We start from the raw sequence: 23,448 nt of genomic DNA, 5'->3' as shown, positions 1-23,448 counted from the left end.
TCTGTATTGCACCCAAGAACGCATCTTTTGCATTGTGCTTAAGTGAGCATTCATCTTGCATGATAAAGTGAGCTCCAATAGATATTGCTTCGGTTTCTAGTTTATAAAGTCTTAAACAGTCCTGACGGCAGACACATCTTCCATTCTGAGATGGATAAGACTATCAACCTAGTTCATGAAATGAAATCAGTTCATGAAAGATCTGCCAAATGAGACACTTAAGGTCCTAATATGCCAGTATTGGAGTGCTTCTGTGTACCCACAGTAAGTGCTTCTTTCTCTTCTGTTCAAATGGAAAGGAACTGGTGTTCTCATTTCTACAAATCTGTTGAGGAAAGAATTCAAGACTTGTTAAACACATCAAACCTTCAGACTCCATGGAACTTTTTATTTTAAAGACACACATGAACAGCAGGCAGAGCTGAACGCAAAAGATGACAAATCCATTACATCAGTCCTTAACATATCCTCAGAAAGAGACCACCAAAACACCAAATGGAAAAAAAGGCTGGACTGCCTATTCTAGCAGAGAAGAAATTTCACTGGAGAGCTCTTCCAAGCCAGCCAATTGGATTGCTAGCATGATTGCTCAGTGTCAGATTTTCAGTATGGCCCTAAGAGATCACTATTTGATCTACATGTTATTCCACCATGCACCATTTAGCAGGAGCAAGAAAAATTGAACTTCACGATTCTATGGGAAAAATCCATAGAGATTGTAGGAGAAACTCACACAATGTTAGAAAATGAATCTCAGAAGAACAGTAATTCTAGTATCCACATTGAATACCATTCACTCTTACTGAAATAATTGAGCCCATAATGAGAAGGCATTAAGAGCATGAGAATATACACTTCCCCATCCCTTTGCAATTTTTATTAGTGGCAAATGTAGTAAAAATATCTTTATATCTGTTTTAATCATCTTGCTGGATTTAATTTCCTCCCCTGTATTTCATTTTGTGTAAAGAACAGGTTTAAATAACGTTTTAAGTATGAGCCCTTGGAAAATTTGAAATGCTTCTCTCATTGCCTCTCTTGAATAAGATGTTCACAGCACACCTACACTCCATCAACCCGTGCTCTACCAAAGACACAAACTTCATAAGGCCTGTGACATGCCTGCTTTGGAATTGCAACTAACAGTTGTTTATACTCAGTGCTGCAAAGACATGCAGAAAATTCACCCCTATTCAGTGCTGGAAGATGAATTGTTTTATCATGCCACCTACAGAATCTGCCTTGCAAATACTTTTATTTCTTGCACTTATTTCTACAGGTCACCTTGCTTCTACCAATCTCTGCTTTACTAGTTTTACTAATTAATCCAATTTATATACCTTAATAGCATCCCAAGGAATTAAGTCTCATAGGTTAATTGCTAACTGCATTAAAAAAACACTTTTTAAAACTGATTTCAAAGCAGCGACATGGACGCAAAGAGAGAGCAAAAGAAGAGTAACTGCAGAGCTACGAACTTTTGATGAACACTAAAATGCCATTAAAATGCTGTTCATAGTCTATAGATACAGGCTGTTTCATCATTCTTTCTGTGGATGCAATTGCTTCCTCTAAACAGGCTGACAGAGAGGTATGAGTCCACATATTTTTGGTGCTTACAGGACTGTTCATCATACTTTAAATTTAGTGATGTACAAAAACTACAGAAAGCAATATGCTTTACAGATCTAGATCATAAAAATGAACTTGGCTGAGGTCATCTGTTTGAAAATTTTGAAGCTATTCCCAGATAAACCAGAGGGGAAATGCATGTGAAACTTGCTTAGGACATAAATGCTGAAGTACAAAATAAAGCAAGCAACGATAGCACAACTGAGACTCACTTGACACAGGAATAAAGCTGCTTTGCAAAGTGAGAGGGAGAAGTTCAGAGACTGACTCTGCTATTTTAAAAACAAAATAAACTTAAATCTTACAGGACTTTCTTTTTATGATTTGGTGATCTATTACCATATTCTTATTTAATCTGAATCCACATCCATTCAAAGCACTCCCAGGAAGTACCAGACCTGTAAAATTCATGATTTTGCTTCCATCTGTCTTGTTACAAATAACCCATCGTTTTGATCATCCTATGGAGTTATATTATGCACTGCATTATTAGACATAGTAGCAAAACAGTTGCAGTCAATGTCTCAGGAAGGCTGCAGCATAGGAAAAAAAAATCACATTTAGCACCAAGTAACACACAGTCAACGAAACATTCCCTGGTGAGGTGGTTGAAACCTAAAAGGATGGTTAAGGACCTCCTCTGAAATAAGAGCAAGAAAACTTGATTTACCTTAACTAGGCAGTATTTCCATGTAACATAAAAGCAAAATGCAAAGAAGTTTAAGAAATTAAGGATAGAGCTACAATTGCAGGACAGAGAAACATCCAAGGAATGAATAGTTTTAATGGAAAAAAAAACTGAGAAGTGTAAACAAAAATCTTTCAGCACTGCTAAATTCAGGAAGACAGGAATTTGTTTCATAAAAAATGTCACCTCGACCGCTTACAAGGATAGAATAATAAAAATCTGAGCAAGAATGATTTTTTTTTTTTTTTAACTCCCACAGTTGCAGGAATCTGCATATATTTCTGGATAAAAAATATGGAGAGTTATGCTAATTAAAAGAAGAGCTTGCTTCAATCTGGAATAACAGACTGACATCCTCATTATAACAATAACATTATAACAGTTTTTTATATTAAAAGGAGGACTCCACAACTTCTGCAGTTTCTCACCTATTTTGGGTTAGGATCTTAAATGCATTGGCAAGTAGTGAGGTAGGCATATACCTGCATGATAATACAGTAGGGTAAAGCAAACAGGATAAAACAATAGCCATTAATGAAGTTAAGCAAAAGGTTGGGTTAGTCCACTAACTATGTCTAGAAACATAAGGTACATTTTTCAACTATTTCCAAAATGTTTCCAAGTCTTCAGTAACATGCAATAAAAGTAAAGCATGTCTAAGAATGGGTATTACTAGGTACATAAATCAGGAGTGAATTCACATCCCCTGTATAGATTAAATGCCAAAACTGAGACAAACTTATTCTTGTGGCAAGAAACTTAACCCTAACCAAGAATTAGTAACAAAGCATGAAAAAGCATCTGCCGCAGCCTGACAAGCAAGCACTAGATGTGAAAGTAACACCACATCTCCAGTATGAGTTGTCACCACATCTACGAAACCTTTTCTCCAGTCAATGACAAGAATGAAGGAGCAATTTTACTTTCCGATGATTTTACTCAGCCCTTAGGATATATTCCATGCCACTCGTGCCTTGTTCAGACCAAAACATATAACCTTGCTAGAAAGAATATATAGAGTCAGTGAGAAAAACTCCTTCACCTACTAAATGAAAATAGGCAATAAAAGCTGAGCCCACGGAATAACATATGTTGCAAATAAGACCAAGTACTCACGTCTTAGAAGATTTACACAATAGAGCTCACTGACAGCAACTGTTTCCCTATAATGTAAATCCCAATTGACAAGGCTGAGGTTTTATGGAACAGTATTTATCTCAAGACTGTCAGGGGAAGTCATTCCATTTCTTATGATTCATTTCATTTATATGTTAGTGTATTAACTGGATACATTATTGATCTTCACTCCATCCAATTTCAGCTTCAACATCATGGACAAGGTGATTCAAAAAGTATCACTTTGCCTTTTCTTTTTTTTTCTTTTTTTTTTTTTAATCACAGGTCTGTTGCATGCCATTTTATTAAACATCCCAGCAAACACACACATTCTGGAACAAGCAACTGTGTTTCAGGAATACTTCACTGAAAGTGAGCTTTTCTAGCATCTATATTATAATATCTAGTCTAGAAAACTATTTCCAACTACTCCTCTCTCTGCTTGATTGGAAAAGGGCAAAGACAGATGCAATGATGACAGCTCCTGGTACCAAAAAAAGGCAGGGAGGGATGTCAATCCAAGAGAAAGACTGCTACGTTTCTTGGTGCAGCAACCTTTAAGCACAGAGGGCTGCCTCAAATATACACCAGCCAAAAGTGCCACTGTGCAGAACTACAGTAGTCTTTCCCTCCAAGACTGTGTGATCTGACATCTGCTACGAACACCGAGTCCTGTGGGTGTCCTGTCACTTTCATCCAGCTAACAGTTTCTGAAGCATCACAAGGAGCGAACAGTAGAAAGGAAAAAGTTTTAGTGGAATGAGCACATGCAGAAACCAGACTGATACAAAAACAACACCCTCCTAACCCTGAAGGGATCAACAAGCAGAAACCAAAGAGAGGTGAGCCTAGCCTGTTTATCCCGAACAGGCAGTAACATTGTAACTGGGAATCTTCCTTCCATGTTCTCTAAATCCCCTTCCATTTTCAGGGTACACTAAATTCTCAAAACCTGGATGAAGACACTGTAAGTTTTACTAAGGGGCTACCTGTGGAGCAAATCATGACAATCTACTCATTTTACAGAAGCTTTGCTTAGTTGACAGCAAAACATCCCACTCTATAGACATTACGCATGAGGAGCGTCCTCAAGAGCTTATCATGAACACACAGAGGCTGAAGAAACTACTCCTGTAATTTGCAAGCCAGAGGACAGTGTCACATCTCTTCCATGAGCTCGCTCTGAATACAAAGCCAGAACTCTCCTAGCAGTTTTAATTTCCCACAGCAGAAAAAGGTACCTCTGAACTTTGCAGTAACTGTGTCAGTAGATACAAACTCTGTTCTGCACTGCAGATCACTGATCTTGGGGATCTTCCCTGCTGGTGTGCAGCTCTCCTGTTGCTGCATACCCATGATTGCTTGCTGCATACAGGGCTTTCTGTGAACACACAAATAGTGCCAAAATCATCAATTTATCCCACAGAAGTATCCTTGATAGTAACAATTTGCATCTGTATATTAAATGGCTGCTCTCACATTTATCCATTTTCTGGTCTTATGCAATTTTCTCACTGGCAGCCACTCCAATTTATCATGTTAAAATTTCCACCTTCATACAGCAATGTTGCACTGACAGCACCACTTTTTAGATTGTGCAAAAGGCATTATTGGCTGAAATTTAACCCATTAATTGAAATGCAAATAGCGAAGCAGCTCAGGTGGGACTCAATTTCAGGTTTCAGGAACTGCCTGCAATGAGGCAATTACAACAAAGCTTGCCAAGATGATTTTTTTGAGGAAGTTTTATTGAGTTCGAGTTCGCCATTTCGAAATCAAGCGCATGCGGCGCCATCTTACGGTCACGGGGAGCCAATGCGAGGCCACGCACCGCTGCTTGCACCACTGATACTCACCAACCAACCGTCCTGTAGCTGCTGGTACCAGCCACGTCCTTGGCTGTTAGCATCATATTTTCCGCAGGATCCATTCAGTCAATCGGCCATTCAAGTTTTTGTCAGAAAAAAAAAAAAAAAAACCACTTTAAAACTACAAAAGACAGTACTCAAGTTACACTGTGGCTTTACGTTACTTATATTTTGCACTAATACCAGTGTTCGCTAAAACGGCAACCACGCTGAATTTTAGTGTTTAAATATCTCAAAGCAAGGGCAGCTTTCTTCCTGGTCATTTTAAAAGGGATGCTGCTTTGGTATTTCTGAAGTTCCAAGGAACAATCAGGAAAGGACATAATTTACCTAATGCCTGGTTCGTTTCATTCCAAATGTTTTGTGGGTTTTCCTGTTTCAGAGCATGTGCACATGCATGTAACTACCTACTTTAGCAGGCAGATATTTTGCAGAGATGTAGCATACATTTTCTGAAGACAAGTACCACCACCCATTAGAAACAACCGTATGTGGGGGCCTCACCAGTGCAGAGCCAATTGCTTCATGAATTATATAAGGCTGGTGACAAACAGCCTTTGTTCTAACTGTCTGTGTAATACAGCGAGACAGCGAGGAAATAACTATTCTTGCCACAGCAGGGAAACAGTGCACTCGTTTTGATTTGTGGTTGCTAAGGAATAAAAACAGCAATGAGTACACTGCAGAGCTCTGCCCTAAGAATTCAGCAGGGATAAGCATCCAAACATTTGAACACTCTTTAATTTCTTCTTTAATTTGTTTCAATAGGATGACACAGTAATTGGCTAAGAGACCAAACAAAGCCCTCTGAAATCAACTTTTTTCAACTTCACTGGGCTTTGGTCTGTGCCGTGAACTGCAACACAAGCAACCTGGAAATGGTAAGAAAGTTGCATACAGAATAGCTCATACAATCAATGTTTTCACAGCCAGCTCCCTGTGGAAGTTTGATAGCTATTCATTTGCATTTGTGTAGGAAAGTATTTAGATACCCAAAGGTTTTCTTTATAGGCTACTAATCTCGGGATCAATTTTTATTTATACACCTATCCTTTATTTCTGTCCTTACTGTATTATTAGAAAGGTGATTGGCTAAATTGGAACAGCCCACAAGAGGCTGTGGTGAGGTGTGATTTTCAGTGCAACATTGCGCACACACCGATTAGGCACCCAGCACATCCTTACATACGTGGCAAAAGCCGGGCAGGAACCCCCTCTCGCCATCACTCCACTAAAAATGGAGATTTGTGCAGTGCTAGGACCTACTGCTAAGTCATCAAACAAAAGGTAACTCGCCTGAGTTCCTCCTCTTTCTCGAAGGGCATTTTGCTCAAACATTGACCCTTCCAAGGGCTGCAGCAGAGCCCACCTGCCTTCACTTCATGCCCATCCTGCTCAGTTGTGAAAGAGCTTCACTTCTAAATGTCCCTGTGCAGAAAATCTCGCTGTCAAGAACTGAATGTCCAAAAAGGAGACAGAGGAGTCCTAAAACTTTATTCGAATAAAGGGAGAGTCCACCGGGCATATCCCTGTGGAGTCTCTCAAATTGCTGGGGGACGCAGCCCCCCTTTTATCCTAATTTCCCGACCGAGGGACGCCCTCTCCTTTTCCCCATTGGCCAAGGTACTCAGAAGTTACAGCCTTCCCAGCCCGCCTACACCAAACTCCGGCCTCCCGCCTTCTGTTCTCACCTGAGCTCACCAACTCCTTTGTCCCCCTGGCTGAAGAACATGGGGGAATTGCCCTATTTTCCTCCTTTGTAAAGGCCCCCATCTCGTTGCAGATGGCTCTTTTTGTCCTTCTCGGCTCATGGCTCCACTCAGTCTCCCCTCCCTTTGTCCTGCTCTTCAGCCAAACTGTGGAAAAAAACCCTTATTGATGAATACAGAAACTTGAGCATTCCGCTCATCCCAAATCAGATTTTGCTCTAAATCGTCTTCCCTTGAATCAGCAGTAGCCTTAGGGAAACCAGAGTTGACTGGATAACAGCATAATCTGTCTGAAAAACGACTCCTTTTGGCTGCATTTTAATCCATGTGAGCTCCTTCATCCCACGCAGCTCCAAACAGGAAGCCGTGGCAGCCGATGGAGGGCAGGATGGCTGCCCAGCAGCTTCCAAGCGCTGGGTGTGAGGAAAGCCAGGCGCTCTGCTATTCATCGTCCCTGCCCTGATCCCAGTGAGCTCAGTACAACAAGACTGGTTTTACCTTTCATTGCATAGCGCTGCCTGTTTGATAGCAATCAAAAATAATTGTTTTTTTTAAAATGATGGATTTATTGGATTTACCAAACATGCCAATTCCACTATGTCTAATCACGTGGATAAAAAAAATTATAGGACCTTCTCCTCTCTTTTTGCCCGCGCCCAAACCTTTCCCTCAGCTGCCCTCGTTTAAGCTGTCCCTGGAGGCAGACGCGCGTTAGCGCGGCCTTCCCCGCAGCCCCAGCTCATTCCCGACGCGCCGCAGGGAGGCGCCGCCGCCGCACGTTCCATCGCTCTCGCACCGACCCGCCGGGACCGCCACCCCAGCGCCGGCTGCCCAACGGCCGCCATGGCCCGCCTCTGCCCCAACGGCCGCCGCCGCCCCGCGCATGCGCAGCCGCCCGCGGAGCGCTGCGCCAACGGCCGCCGCCGCCGCCGGTAGGTCCGCGCGCGCGGGTGGCCCGCGGGAGAGGACGGGGGGCAGCGCGGCTCCCCCGAGCAGCGGCGCCTCGCGGATGGCGCCGGTGGGACCCAGCACCGAGCAGGGAGCCCCTCGCGGATGGCGCCGGCGGCCCCCGGCGCCGCGGGGTCCCTGACGGGCGCGGGGCCCCGGGCGCCGCCGCTGCCTCGCGCCCCGAGTGAAGGAATCGGCACATTCCCCTCAAGGCTTTCGGCCTCGCACGGCCTGCAGAAATACGTAGAATACAAGGAGCTGTGCCTGAATAAAGCATGCCTTTCTGCATAGAAATATCACTATTGCAGGCCCTCGCAGACAACCACTCAGGAAAATTCTCCTTAGGGTGGGGGGAAAAAAAAGTAATAATAAAAACGTTAACTTTTTCCTTAAAAAGCATCTTCATTTAGAGCAGCATTGCTTGGCAAAATTCTCAATCAATGGTAAGCACAGGCATGCCAGTGTGGCTGCCAGAGGAGCCTTCTGGGCAAATTCAGTGAAAACACCCTTTAAAGCAATACCCCAAACTCTCAACCCTCCTCACCATGCACTTCATTCCTGTGCTTTGCTTCTCTGGAAAAGTATATAGGTTTCATGTGAAAGCAAGCCTTGTAGCTTCCTGCAGGAATGTTTTTGTTTTTTTTTCCCCCAGGATTAACCTAGTCCCTTTTAACACCAGGGAAAGGGGTAGGGGGGGAGAAGGGAGAATTACAAGTCCAAAACACTTGGAAAGACATTCTTATTCATCCTTGCTAAAAGCACCTGTCTTCTATCCTGACAAGTGTTGTGACAACTGTGGCTTCCAATAGTTAATGAATTTTAAATGCAATATCTAATACAGCTAAAAAAAATAGTAGGAGTGTCATTAAGGGAGAGCTGCCTTAAAAGAGAGCCGATGGGTGCTTAGAAACTGTCAGATCTCTAAATTTGCAGGCTGTTTTTAAAGCTCTACAGCTTGAAAAAATAAAGGGAGGAGAGAAGACCAAGGGTTGCTTTTCTTGTTTGGAAACTGCTGAAAGTGCTTTAAGAGAAACATTCAGTACACATGATTCATTAACAGACCAAATTCCCCAGATCAAAGCCATCCTGCTATCTGTGTTTATCAGAACAGAAGCATTTGACCTAATTTCACTGTGTTAATGTTATTGGAAAGCTGTAGCAGAACCAGTATGAAGCAGAAACCTTCCAGCCAAATCCAAAGAGAAAAATTCCTCAAAATTGATTTTAAGAGCAACATTTAACATTTACTTTACAAAGCAGGCTATGGAGATGATGAATTGGACGTATTGCTTGTGGAAAACGCACATACCAAAAGCACTGAGTCTTATTCACTTTTCCAGGTCCGTGTCCACCTAACTGCACTTTCACCGTAGATATGAATTACTCTCGGTTCCTCACCTCTGTGAGTGCAGCAAGAAAAGCCTCTCCAATAAGACTTCTAAGTGAGTACACTCCTGTCTTTAAAACAGCCTTTGAAGAGAACCATCCTGCTTCCTGGATCATGCTGAACACCAGAAAAAGTCAGGTGAAGCCATGCAGTAAGCTGACAAGTATTTACAAAGTCAGCTTAACTGCCTTGGCTTGTGTAAATTTGAGATGTCAAGCAGATACCAGGGTGAATGAAAATGAATAGCCTTGAGCCATTTCAGAAACCCATCCAGACAGAAGTCACATTGTATAGAAGTAACATTCTATGTATCTGAAAAAATCTCTTTAGTGCCCCTGAAGCGGAGCTTTTGGTCTAGCTTGCTACTGAATTTACACAGGTTGTTTAGGAACAACTGCTAATGACTTGAAGATCAGTCGCAGTCAAATGTTTTATCCCACATAACTTATTTACCTTATTAATGTCCACATTTCCCCACACCGAAGTTACTATCTTATATAATCTTCCGAGTGACACAAGAAGAGTTCAACTGTTTGCTTCTGTGCACAATTAAAGCCTACAGAGACCTGACAGAATCAGAGCATGAAGCATACTACTAGTTAAACCTTTACCAGGGGACAATTTCTTCTCTCAGCAAGGGGTTGGTATTTGCTGTTCTGTTTGAATGCACCATACAGGTACAGCTTAGTTGTGGTTAATTTAGTCTAGGAATTTTTTATGCACTTCCCCCCACAAGTGATGCATTGATATGCATTGTAACAAACATCAAGTAACTCGGCTTATGTGCAGAAAGGCACATGGTTTTGATGACATGGGAAGTCTTTGTACGAGATCAAGTCACAGACATGACACATTGCCAAACTGATATGAACTCCCTCCCTATGCTCAAGTTGAGTAATAACCCATGGAGAATCGACTTAATACCAGGAGTCTTTAAAGCAGAGATAGTATCATCTGTTCTATCATATCTAGTATAAAAGCATTAAACCAGCATGGATTGTGAGCTATTAGACAATCAAGTGCCCTTTCCTGATTGAGCTCCATTCTGTGCTACCAGCAGAGCAAAGATTGGATCTGAAGGATTATGAAACTGTGACATCAAAGCAAGAGTTGTCAACATTTTCTTCACAGTGCTGTATTTACACAGCGCCACTGCCACTAAAGCTCTGCTGCCAGAAATACTCCCACTCTTACAAAAACGGCTGTCATAGATATTACTAGTTTAAGGCCACACCACTGCCACATCAGCTACAACAAGACTGAATATAAAAACAAAGCCAATCATTTGAAATATCAATCTAAAGAGAATATCATTAAGATAAATTCTTGAAACAAAGGTGTAAGTTATTGAAAGTTTGTGCTAATAGAAGAGCAATTCTTACAGGTAAAACTATTTAAAAATTTATTTTAAAACAAAGCTTCTTCCCAACAAAGATGATTTTATTAACATCTATTCAGTCCAAGTAGAAAGACAAGTTTAAAAGCTATCATTCTTTTCAAGTTATAACTGGATAAATATTAAAAAGTGCAAATGGAACAAGCTACCTCTGGCTCATTATTTTTTTACTGAACTAACAAATGTGCCTGTTGCAATAATCAAATTCTAATCAAAGTCTTTTTCCTTCTACTCTAGCTGAACTGATGCAAAGGTCTCCTCCATCACTCATCTCCCTGGCTGGAGGGGCCCCAAACCCTAACACTTTCCCATTTAAGAAGGCTACCGTGGTCATTGAACATGGAGCTGCTGTTGAGATTGGGGAAGAGCTGATGAAGAGGGCTCTCCAGTACTCCACCTCAGCAGGGTACCTGTCAAGGCAGCTTACACCTCAAGATATCACCAAATGATAAAATCCTTATTATTATAATTGATCTTTACAATTTAAAAGTTTATTTTCCCTCTATACTTACATTTCAGTTTCAAGTAGAAAGTTCTGAGCAGATGAAAAATTTTAAATTCCAAGTATTCATTTCTTATCAAGCCAGAGCATTCTGTGGCTGTTAGTATTTCAGAAGCCAGACTCCAGGATCATTAAGTAACAGTGATACTTCTTAGTAAGATACTCATTAAATGATACAGCATTGCAGTACATAGTTCTGGCATTTAAATATTCATTTAGATCTTATTTGGTACAATATATTACAAAAAATGCAGTTTGTAAGTAAACCGATACATATATATACACATATATATACATATGGTATTACCATGGTTAATACAAAAAAAAAAAATCATACATCAATGAAGTTACTTTAGCCCTTGACTTCTGAGCTGACAGTATTGAGTCAGCTCTGTGACAGGTTGCAAAAAATATTTAGATGGACACAGTGAACTCAAACCTTTCTCATATTTTAATAGAATACAGCCTAGGTACCCAGTCACTTCAGAATTTCCTTCGAAGGCTTACCAACTTGCAAAACCTGCTTCCAAACTCTTTATTTACATGCAGCCTATGCTGAATAAGTCCACCCTATTAAGTCTGGAGAGATCATTCCTAGGAGTGAATATTGTTCAGCCTTCATCCCCAGCAGCCTCCCTCCCTGGTGAATCATTTCTGCCCAAAACTTGCAATGATAATTGAGTGTATTAATGGTAGATTCCTATCTCTTCTGCTTTTTCATAAAAGAAATGCTTATCATTTTTTACTATTTGATAGAGCAGTTACAAAATCATCATCTATGTATATTTGACAGTTCAGGAAGCTCTCTTCAGACTGCATGCCAAGTTTGTCTGAATTAGAGGAGCAGTCTAGCCTCAGCCCATACAAGATACCAGGTGCAACTTAATTTATGTTTCAGGATTCCAGAACTGTTGTCTTGGCTAAGAAATTTTCAAAGGAATCTACATAATCCCCCCACAGCCAACTACAGTCCTGAGCAAGGACAAATGGAAGTGTGCATCACAACTGGCAGCCAGGAAGGCTTATGTAAGGTAAGACACAAAAAAAAAAAAAAAAAAAAAAAAAAAAAAAAAAAAAAAACACCACACATGTATGTTAAGGGTGTTTTTTTTTTTTTTTTTTTTTTTTTTTGGAGGGGGTGGAGAAGGAGAGTTGTATTCTTTTCAGTCAGGTGAGTTATACCCAGCATAAATGGCACTATAACTTGCAGAGTAGTTTAAATGTCTCAGCATATTATTGATAGAAGATAGTAGAGTTCAAATAAAATTGTTGCAACAGTCTCATCTGTCAAGGCTACGTGAATGGATAAAAATCTAAAAGCTTCTCAGAATATATCATAGGATAACATTTCCTATTACTCATAGGCCACTAAGTATGTTGATGTGTTATTTGATTTGCCATAACTCAATTCTCATTATGTTAAACTGCTTTAGAAAGTAGCCCGTTTCAGCCCATTGATACTGCTGCTTGGCAAGCAACTGAAGCACTGTTTCTTTTGTATGATATTAGAGAGCTGTCTTCCTTTTCAAATGGGCATTCTCTAGCTGATTATCTAACTCCATTTAGCTTCTAAAATAGAGTTTTAATCCACTCATTGTTTTCCTAGCAGACAGCATATTTAATTAAATGGTTATGGAAATGCTTATATGTAATTGGAATTTATAATTCCATTAGGAAGTCAGAAGCATGATGCAAGAATGGCTCAATCTTCCTAACACACAGTTTTCCTTCATAGGTGTTTGAAATGCTCATTAATCCTGGGGACAATATCCTTTTGGATGCACCTACATATGCTGGGACACTAGCAGCTGTAAGTAATCCTTAAAAACAAAATATTGCACATGTCACATTTGAAATAAACAGAATTTGGTACATAGTCTGCAGGTATATACATATTGTATTTACTGCAAAAATGTATCCAAGAATAAAGTTCTAATTTTTCTCATGAAGTTCATAAAGATTAATTCATATAAGCTCCAGTGTTCTATAAAAGCTATTCCTAGAACATAAGCTCCACTTCTTATTCCTGGTCCATTCTAAGGCTAAGATCACATTTGAGATTGGAGATAGAAAGCCATCACGACCAAGTTAGGTTTGAAGCAGTTTTGAAACAAGTAGATATTTGAGCATGTCAGCATGCCCATTTGAAACATGATCCAGTTGTACTGTACCTATAACAACATAACATGGAAAGAGACCTGAAACATCCAAGTATGAGTTTTATGATGCAAGTTACTAAGAACTATACAAAAACAGCAATGTTTACTTCTAAAAGGCAATTTAGTTATATGTAGTTGAATGTAGACTCAAAATGTGTGACAATTTGAAGGATTACAATAGGCAATGCACCACTATTTCAGTTTTTTTTCCCCCCATGCAGCAAAAGCCATCTCAGTAATGTTGGCTGTTGAGTACATCTTTCACTAAAGATAGAGCAAATAGAGCAAATTCAAGGAAACTTTTCACAGTAAATGAAGATTGAGACAGCAATAATAATTACTTGTATGTCTATATTTTTAGAAGGACTTTGTATCACCGAAATTTTGCCATATTAATGACAAAATGAAGATTTTAGAATTATAGGATCGTGACAATTTTGTTCCTCCCTATCAACAGCTGAGACCTTTGGGTTGTAACATAATTAATGTTCCTAGTGACCAGCATGGCATTATTCCAAAAGCTCTGAAGGAAATTCTATCTGCATGGAGCCCAGAAGACATAGAAAAATGTAGCCGCAATATTCCTAAATTCCTGTATACTATCCCAAATGGTTGCAACCCAACAGGAAACTCTCTGACCACAGAGCGCAAGAAGGAGATATACCAGGTACGTAGCCGAGGCCCGACACATCCTGTACGTGGAAACAACCAAGTCTCACTTCAGTTGAGGGTACCTTACATGTGTCCTTTTAGCCTGTTACTTATTCTTGCCAGTGCTTGTTTCTAGCAGAAACTTTCATGACAAGTCTTCAGAGGTAGTTTATGCGTTAGATATTTTTCTTGCCATAGTAGCCCATTCCTAGCTGGTATCTTTCCCATGAGCTTCAAATGGGGCTTATTGCATGTGTCCTGCAAAGAGCACTACATGGAGCAGACCTTCACTTGTCCTCGTACTATAAGTACTATGTTTCTCCTTATAATTGCTTGATACCCAACTCTGGCATTTGAAAGCTTCTCTTGATATGACCTTGTGTGTAGTGAATCAGCAATATGTAGCATCAGAATATGGTCCTGGAAATATGTCCAGGATATGTGAACAGTTGAATTTACAGCACCTTTACTAAGTATTATCTTTATATTCATTTCTTTTTTTAGCTTGCAAGAAAATATGATTTCCTAATAATAGAAGATGATCCGTACTACTTTCTTCAGTTTCAAAAGGTAATTTTTTTTTTTTCCCACATGTCTTAGTACATTCTTTTCCAGTCCAGAAGAGGATTAGTGTTTGAGCCATGGTGTTCCTGCGTGCCTCTCCTTTGTTTCTTGCCAAATTAATTGTAGGCCTAACAGTCATTTCATTTCTCTGGTACTTTCAGTTGTTGTGCCCTGTGAGAGATTTTCAGTTCAGTTCTGTTAACCACTACACTTCACATTTCTCAAGCATTATATGGTAAAAGTTTCCTTCGTTAGGCAGAAAACAACAAGGATTCAGTCTGCCTCCAGAACAAAACACATGCACCACAGAGGCAGCACTTCAAAGTAGCAGCCTCTTAATGTTCCTTTCACTTTAGTCTCTTATTCCGCAGCTCCTCATTTGCCATATCCTATTTCCACCCCTTTGTCTTATGGAGACACCAAGGGAGCTCCGCCATAGTCCACAGGAAGTAGCCCTGGACAGGCAGCTTCCCTTCTTCATGTAATTTTTCTCCAAGTGGATAATGATCTGGTGTTCAGCCATCTGCATATGTGGATCTACAGTTGCAAAGCCTGCTAAAGTATCTAATTTTGGGAGTAAAAGCAGGCCCTATAAAGCAGTGAAGTATTATTAGAAGCTAAAATTTATTATTTTCCATTTTGAAAAAAGAACTTTTAGTGGGAGGAGGCAATAAAAGATGCTTTGTTTATAACCATCATTTTAAGTTTTGAGAGAATGGGAGGGGAGAAGTTATAAAGGAGACAGAATATCTGGTAAGAGTGTTGATCCCAATAAGATCCTCAAAATGAAGTGGTATCTTCTATTTTCTTTAAGATAAAGCTAAGGGCCAATGGGACTCATCCTTGTATCTTATATTATCTTTCTGCATAAGCCATAAAAAGCTTGGCAGAAAATGCATTATTTTTCTCTTCTGTTTATAGCATCACACCAAAACTTGAACTGAGCATTTGTGTGCAAAGCAGTGAGTAAAACACCACAAAACAAGGCCGATTTTTGTTGACTCACAGAATGTTATCATCACATCCCAGAAAGCCAGTCTAAACTATCATCTGTCTGCGAGTTACTGCATTTGTCTTTTGAATGTTCTTCCATAAAATATTTACCATCATAAAAATTACTTTGGTTAAGAAATAATCACATCTTCATAATAAAGAAATTCCATCATAATTCTTATTAGCAACTTGAATTTTACTTTTTTTTATTTTTCTTCAAAGCCGTGGGCTCCATCTTTCCTTTCAATGGATGTGGATGGCCGAGTTATCAGGACTGACTCTTTCTCTAAAATTCTGTCATCGGGGTAAGGCCAGTTTCAGACTGCTCAGCATTGCCTGTCATTTCAGGCACAAGACTTAACACTACATACAAAATGATGAGATGTGCCGTACTTCTCAACTAATACCTAACCTACACATTTCTGGAAACTACTTTCAGATCTGCAGCTCTGCTTCCTTTCCATGCCATTTCCTGGCAGTCACGTAACTCCAGAGTCCACTTCTCTTCTGATGCTCTTTCTTCAGTAACTCTCCCCAGAGCGCCCATTCCTACAGACACTGTACAGGCAGGAATATTGAGATGCCGGATTCCAGCTCTCTTCCTGGAACTTCTAAAAAGTTTGCTCTGTTATTACTTCCATTATCTTTTTTCTACTTCTTGTCTTTTTCCATTCCTGACAACTCTATTAGGCACTTTGCAGCATAGAAGAAAAATCATGACCTCATTCTCCCCCATAACCTATTCAGGGAGTTATACTGACCTCTCTTGTCTTCTAGCTTTACATTTCTTTCAATTTGTCTCCACTTGCCTGAAAAACTAAACTAGCTGTTTTCCACTTCATGGAAATCAACATATTTGATTTTTAACTTTCATTTATTTATTATTCTAATAGATATGAGAAAGTAATGTGAATTCTACACTGCCAGCTAGTGGATTGTAACCCCTTTCCTGAGAAAGTGAGGAGACAATGTGATGTTTAGTTGCACTTTCAGAAGTGACCCTGCAGAGAAGGCATGATGCAATTTTATCTTTGTCAAAGACATATGAACTTACCAGTTTTATTTTTCTTCAAACAGAAGTATGAGTCAATCTGTGAGTAAAGATGGGTTATAAGCATTGGAGCATGAATAAGATTAGTTAATCAGTATAAATTCCATTTATTCTGCACTGCTGAAAAGGAGTAAAAACAAGTACAAGCTCCCATCTGCTTTTTCATAAAGCCTGAGCATCCGTTATTTTTGATTATGGAAAAAAATCTTTCTTCCCTTTGAGTCATGTACCTTTTTGGTTTCAGAGAAAAGCTTAAAAATGTGGGATATGTCCTGAAGTCTCAGAACTAAGAAGCAAATATGAGAACATTTTTAAATTTTAATGATCATTTCATGATTTTGAGATTGTAAGTTGCACAGACCAAACATTTAAGTGAGCCTCATGATACACATGATACTACTAAGTACTTGCATGTTTTCTGAGTTACAAGTTTAACAATAGGTCACACACAGAATTTGCACACTGTTTTTCTACAATAATCTTTTTCTTTTTCTTCTAGGTTGAGAATAGGCTTCCTGACCGGTCCAAAGCCTCTGATCGACAGAGTCGTCCTGCACATCCAAGTATCAACGATGCACGCCAGCACCTTCACACAGGCAAGTCCCAGCTGCCACCCGCGCTCTACCTGGAAAAGGCACCGGATCCCAGCCCATAGCCAGCAATGCTGGGAAGCTTTTCAATATTCAGGCTTATTTTCAGGAAGGCTGCTGCTCCTAGAGACCATGCATGCAGCTTCTTGCCCTTGGGGAAATCTCACTAACATTCATGTCTATGACTTCCTGTGACAATTGAGGAAGTGTCTTATTTACAATACAGTATTGACTGTGTGTTTCATTTCTTTAGATTATGATATTACAGCTTCTTCAGCAATGGGGAGAGAAGGGTTTCTTGGAGCATGTAGACAGGTAGGATCATGTCATATGCCAAATCCCCTCACCTATCAGTTTGCATGCCCTCTGCATTTTTTTACTCACAACAAGCACTCTTTGCAATAAGCAGGTCAGAGAAGCAGCATCAGTTTGAAGGAGACATCTGAGTACTATTAGACCAAATGGATTAGTAGGGTCACCAGGAGACTCAGAGCATATGAGGTGTCACTGCAGATTGTCAATGTGCCAGTCCTGTCAGTCAGTGACTATGCAACTCTCATTTGAAAAGGGCCCAAGGGAGCCTGGCCTCACCATCTACAGCTCAGCAAGTATAGATTCATCCTTCAAGAAGTGTTAAGGCTAAAGCAAAGAATGTGACAACCAAACCCATAAAGTGAAATCCTCCCTCACTAACTTGGCAGAAATTTACCCTCTAACACCCCTAATGCAATTGCCATGCAAGCTGGAGAAATACAGGGAGAACGAATTACAGAAAGCAGCCAAGACCACCTGCTGTCCCTGATCATCGCTTTTATCCACTGGCACTCTTACAGACTCAATCCCAGGCTAACACTTAATCCCTGCTATACTAGTCCAACCCCACAAGGCATTTTTTTATATAGTGACCAACTCATATTTGCATTTCATTTGCTACTTTAGAGAAGCATAGTTTCCCCTGAGTATTTACAATTCATTTCTAAGGAATCACTGGAGTTGCAAGCCTCTCACATCATTGGGCAGCATGTCTTGCTTTTACAGGAGCATGACAAAAGCATAAGAAAAATTATTGTATTTGACTTTAACAGCCACTTTTATCCCAAACCACCGGCCTACTGTCTCTATCATAAGCATCATTATCTGAAAGAAAAAAAAATGCAGGAGCCTTGGCTTTAGTTTGTTTTAGGTATCACAGGATACACACACAAAAAAAAACAGGACTAAGGATAGATATTGCAGAGGAGCTCAGACCACACATTAACTCATCTTTGAGCAATTAGAGAAATAAACCCTCTGTGAAACTCTTAAGCTTACCTTATGTTACTTGCAGGCAAGAATCTCTATTTTCTAATCAAAGGCACTTTTTTCCTACTGAGCACAAGGAAAATAGGGCAGCAGGGGCCTCTTTCCAAGCCTTTATAACCTTCTAGGCTCCTTTGTCATGTATCTTAATGATTAGGCTCAACTGGTAACTACAACCAGGTGATTTCAATGATGGGCAAGGTTGGTTTGTTGGCCTGGGCTTCTAAATAGGATCTAGTGTAATGTTTGGGGCATGTGCAATCCTGTGAAAGTCCTGCCTCTCTGAGACTTATGATTTCATTCCATCATGAAAATAAAAGGATACCAGCAAAGGCAAAAAAAATCACAAGGGAATTTGTGGTGTGGTGAAACCATGAAAATGTTTTATCATTTCATGCAGGTAACTGCCAGAGTAGTAGACTATATTAGCTTTTGAATGTGTTAGCATTTGCCTATGAATTACTTACAATATATGCAGAAATAAAAGCTACTCATTCAGTGAATGTCAAAAAAAAAAAGAAAAAGAAAAAAAGGAAGCTCGTAACTGTGAAATTATCCAACCTGCTAAATATGGTATCTCTATAAAGAAGAGAACACTTTTGCATGAAACAGTTATCAAGTCCACCCCAGGCACTTCTGAACCTGCTGCACTTACTCTTGACACTTCAGAATCCAAGCCGTATCCATTTATGTCAACACAAGTAGTCACTGCACAAGATTAGCTCCTGTTCGCACTTGGGTTATGCTCTGTTCTTCTATGACATTGAATTATTTGGAAGTTTTGCTTAAATCGTGAGGGAGACAGATAGGTTCAAAGGTTTAGAACAGAGGAAGCTGTCAGATGGTCATGACAGGTTTATCAAATGATTCGTTTACTTTGTGAAATATCTTTTCCACATAGCCCCACTACAAAATTTCAATCCAAGTACATAAATACTGAGTGTGTGCTTTTGCACACGTGTAAGTCTTTCATCTTCTTCTGTATGCCTGTTCTGATTCGGATGTTCTGATAGCAAGGCTTGTGTCCACTGATAAGACAGACAGAAACAGAAAGAACAAAAGGTACAGAGAGCTGATAGTGTGCTTCCCATTGCATAAGGAAGGCTTAGGAAAACAGGTGCAAAAGCAATTCCTCTCACTGGAGACACAGTGAAGCATTCAGGACTTGCTGGATACATAAAAAGCTTCATAGGCCCCGTAAATTGTGCCCATTTTGGATGTGTACTGCTTTCCACTGAATGTTCACCCTGGTTGTTCAAGTACAAAAGTTTTGCTTCTCCCTTTGAGAACAAGGTTAAACCTCTAGTGCTACAGGACTGTGACACTGAACATTTGCTTTCAGGGTGGTGGAGTTCTACAGAACCCAGCGGGATGCCATGCTCATTGCTGCTGACAAGTGGCTAAAAGGTCAGTGTGCCCAACACAGCTAATTCCTTACATTTTTTCATAACTGTTTATCATCTTCATATTCAAGAAAAAAATCACTGTAAATTTCATCTCCTGGCTGAAGTGATAGCTAACCACTATAAGCAGACCAATGGCATTAAATATTAAGCTTAGGACAAATTATTTAGTGTCATTATCTGAAACGGAACAAAGAGACAGCAGTGAGAAAAAGTCCGTTACATTACTGTATAAAGCAGTTTTACAAAGGACATATATTCTGATCCTCTGTGTTCCCAAACTTGTTTTGTTTAAAATCTCCGGCTTCAAAATTTTTGTCTGAAATAGCCAGCTTTAGTGTACTCAATTTAAAAGAATACATAAATGATATGTATAATAGCAATGATAATTTTTTTTCTTTTTTTTTCATAAATTAATTTCAGATGTCCCTGTCCACAGTTAATGGCAGAGCACTGAAAGAATCTCATCAAGAGTTGTTGGTGTCCCTCCTTTTAGTTAGTCTAAGGTGGAATCAACAATAACTTATTTATGAACTGACCACCTACCTATTGGGGTAGGGGTACTTGTGCACCACACAATCTTTAAGGTACTTAGTTTTGCTAATTCCAGATTTTTATGTAAGAAACATTTCCTCTTTCTCTGCATGATTCTAAGTGACTAGTGATTTAGGCTCTCTTTGCCTCGGTTCCCCAAGTATGAAAAGAATATAGTAGCACTGGGCTGTCTTAAGGTGGACTGTGAGAATATATTGTGAGTTCATTTGAGCAACAAATTCAGAAGCTCACTGAATCTGTGATGCACTGATTACAGAGGGGACAGGTTTTTTTCTCTTGATTCCTCTCTTTTCTCTCTCCCCAGGCTTGGCGGAATGGTATCCCCCTGCTGCAGGAATGTTCTTATGGATCAAAATTAAGGGAATTGCTGACACACAGCAGCTGATCATGGAAAAAGCTTTGCAGAAAGAAGTATGAACTATGACTTAATGGCTTCTGATGTTAAAATGGAATGAGGAAAAAATTGTCCAGCTCTGTGCCCATTATATGTGCATTTATGAAAAAGGGGGAGCTTGCTGTGCATAATCACTAAGTCTGCCAGTTTCTTTTCAGGATATTGCCACATAGTGTAGTGACTCACTAATGAAATACTTTCGTGCTTGTATTCAAATATTGGTATTTGCTTAAGCTAATCCCACTTTATGTAATATATAGTATAATATATTTGATTTACACACACACAACCAATGAAGGCTGTCCACTGTATCTCTTTAGTAGGATAAATTAAATGTGATTTTATTTTCACAGTTCGTAAGAGTCAACACTGTCTCCTGCCACATTGCACTCAGAGGTGCCATGCAGTGATAAGCTAGACCTAGAGCTATCCTGTGGTTTTTACAGACTCCTTTGGTTTTGTTAGGAGAATCTTGATTCCAGGCTTTGTATTTTTGGCTTCTATTTTTGAGTAGATAAAATATTCTAAAAAAAAAAAAAGTTAGAAATAAGTCTTCTCAGATTTAATTTAACATTGTATAAAGGAATGCTTATAACTGAATGATTAATCATTTTTTCTTAGGTGTTACTAGTTCCCGGAGGAGCATTCAATATTGATATTTCAGAGCCTAGTTCTTATGTCAGAGCCTCCTTCTCTCTGCCTTCTCCAGCCCAGATGGATCAAGTAAGTGAGAGGAGGATTTTCTACATTCTTCTGAAGAACAGTTTCTCACATAACAATGCTCCGATATTTTCACGTACTTCTCATTATGTGATTTTAGTCTGTTAGTGTACAGTGTTTGGTAATCTTGGGCAATAAGCAGTACTCTTGAGGCAGTAATAGCTGCTGCTTAGGCGAGATACTCATATTCAACTGACCTGAAAGGAACCACATTTTTAGGACCACAAAATATTTTGTGTCCCATGCTGGTTGATTTTCTGGCACTTAACCATGACAAAAATTATTCCAAACACTTCACTGAAATCAGACTAAGTGCTGCTAGGTGCTTTACCATTAGCAGGAGCAGATACTATGTATCTTTCTTTTCCAAACTTTCCATTCCTCAAATGGGACAACTTGTATTTCTTTTTATGTGTGCGTCTTGCCAGTCCTTATTAAAAAGGAATACTGTTTTTTCTTTCATAGAGGACACATACGTCCTGTATTTTATGCCTTGGGAACTAATCTGTTTGTTTTAGGAATGTTTTGGCCAGTATTTGACTATATCAGTAAAGTCACAGAGAAAAACCATATGAGGCAGTTATCTGTGCAGATAGTGTGCCCCTTCGAGTCAGGCTCTTAAATATATTCACTATTTTTAGCTGCACTTTCATTCAGTTGTGAAGGTTTGTAACAGAAGTGGGTTTCTGTTGCCTATTTCTTCTATAATTACTATAATAAATTCATTACTATACTATTGACATTCAAGCTGTATCTTGCTGGAATGGTGCTTTTTTGTTCCCTCCCTCAACTATTCTACCTTGTAGCTTTGAAAATTGGAGCCCCTTATATTGATGTACAGTTATAAGAAATACTCTTCCAGGGCTCATTAATTGCTTTAAAAATGCAGCTCTTATGTTGCCTCTGAACTCTGGATAACCTCTGAACATCACTATATGTATTCTGTTTCAGAAAACTCTACCTTTTCATATTTATTAGAGGAGTATAAGTTCAGTCTATCTGCAGTATGATTAAAAGCCCATACAAGTTGTTAAAAACAACTAAGTAAACCAGCAAATACCAGCAGAATTTAAAATATTGTGTTCATCTATGTTTAGGGTAGTTTTATTAGTTTTATAGATGAAGTATATTGCCTATTTAAGTCATGCTGGAATATAAATGCGAACCATCTTTGTGTCGTTGCAGGCTTTCGAGAGACTGGCTGGCCTTATAAAAGAAGCTGTATGAAAAGGCTCTTTCAGCAATCCGATTGATTCCCAGAAAGCATTTATTAACATTAGGTTTCATCAGAACACTAAAAAGGAAGCATGCTACATTACACGTTCCCTTAGGCTGTACCAGTGCTTGGTTTCCAAACTTAGATAATCATCATGCAAAAAAGGGTTCGCAGAGAACATACGCATGGATATTTTAATGATTACCATATACAACTTTTTGTGTCAGTAATACCATACAAAAAAAAAATAGAGCACTCTCAAGATGTCAGTATGAGTACTGAATGTTTTAATAACCATGCAGTGAGAAATAGTCGTCATTGAGGTGTGGTTTCCACAGTTTATTTTTCCAAAATAACAGTGAATGTATACAAATAGTTTCTTTTTATTTTGGCGTCAGTAGATTTTTTCATGAAGAAAGGACACTACTTTTATACATTAGCTACATTCAAGTAATTGAATTGATCTCAAGTATTTAATTAAGCTAACAGAAGTCATAGAATCACAGAATGCTGAAGGTTGGCAGGGACCTCTAGAGATCATCTAGTCCAACCCCCTGCACACGCAGGGTCACCTAGAGCACGTGGCACAGGACTGCGTCCAAGCGGG

At 39.5% G+C, this 23,448-nt stretch overlaps 1 protein-coding gene across 1 annotated transcript; it reads left to right on the top strand.

Annotated features, from left to right (window-relative positions):
- Window positions 1-9,306: 9,306 nt before the first annotated feature.
- Window positions 9,307-23,188, top strand: LOC148594071 (kynurenine/alpha-aminoadipate aminotransferase, mitochondrial-like). Its single transcript, XM_088528116.1, has 13 exons — window positions 9,307-9,403; window positions 10,982-11,150; window positions 12,145-12,277; window positions 12,982-13,056; window positions 13,863-14,072; window positions 14,561-14,626; window positions 15,836-15,918; window positions 17,164-17,260; window positions 17,508-17,569; window positions 19,896-19,960; window positions 20,816-20,922; window positions 21,527-21,628; window positions 22,811-23,188. Exons 1-13 carry the CDS (start codon window positions 9,337-9,339, stop codon window positions 22,850-22,852), a joined length of 1,278 nt encoding a protein of 425 aa, XP_088384242.1. The 5' UTR covers window positions 9,307-9,336; the 3' UTR covers window positions 22,853-23,188.
- The last annotated feature ends 260 nt before the right edge of the window (window positions 23,189-23,448 follow it).

The sequence above is a fragment of the Tinamus guttatus genome, unplaced genomic scaffold (genome assembly GCF_059628265.1).
Source record: "Tinamus guttatus ecotype Peru unplaced genomic scaffold, ASM5962826v1 Tinamus_guttatus_pri_ptg000301l, whole genome shotgun sequence".
In the NCBI taxonomy this organism is placed as follows: domain Eukaryota; kingdom Metazoa; phylum Chordata; class Aves; order Tinamiformes; family Tinamidae; genus Tinamus; species Tinamus guttatus.
Note: the sequence above shows the minus strand (reverse complement) of the source record. Positions and strands in the feature narration are given on the sequence as shown.

Bases quoted from the DNA above. Each gene is read 5' to 3' on its own strand.
- LOC148594071 (XM_088528116.1), top strand. From the start codon at position 9,337: ATGAATTACTCTCGGTTCCTCACCTCTGTGAGTGCAGCAAGAAAAGCC. The intron at 17,261-17,507 runs GCAAGTCCCAGC...TCATTTCTTTAG, and splicing joins ACGCCAGCACCTTCACACAG to ATTATGATATTACAGCTTCT. The intron at 21,629-22,810 runs GTAAGTGAGAGG...GTGTCGTTGCAG, and splicing joins CTCCAGCCCAGATGGATCAA to GCTTTCGAGAGACTGGCTGG.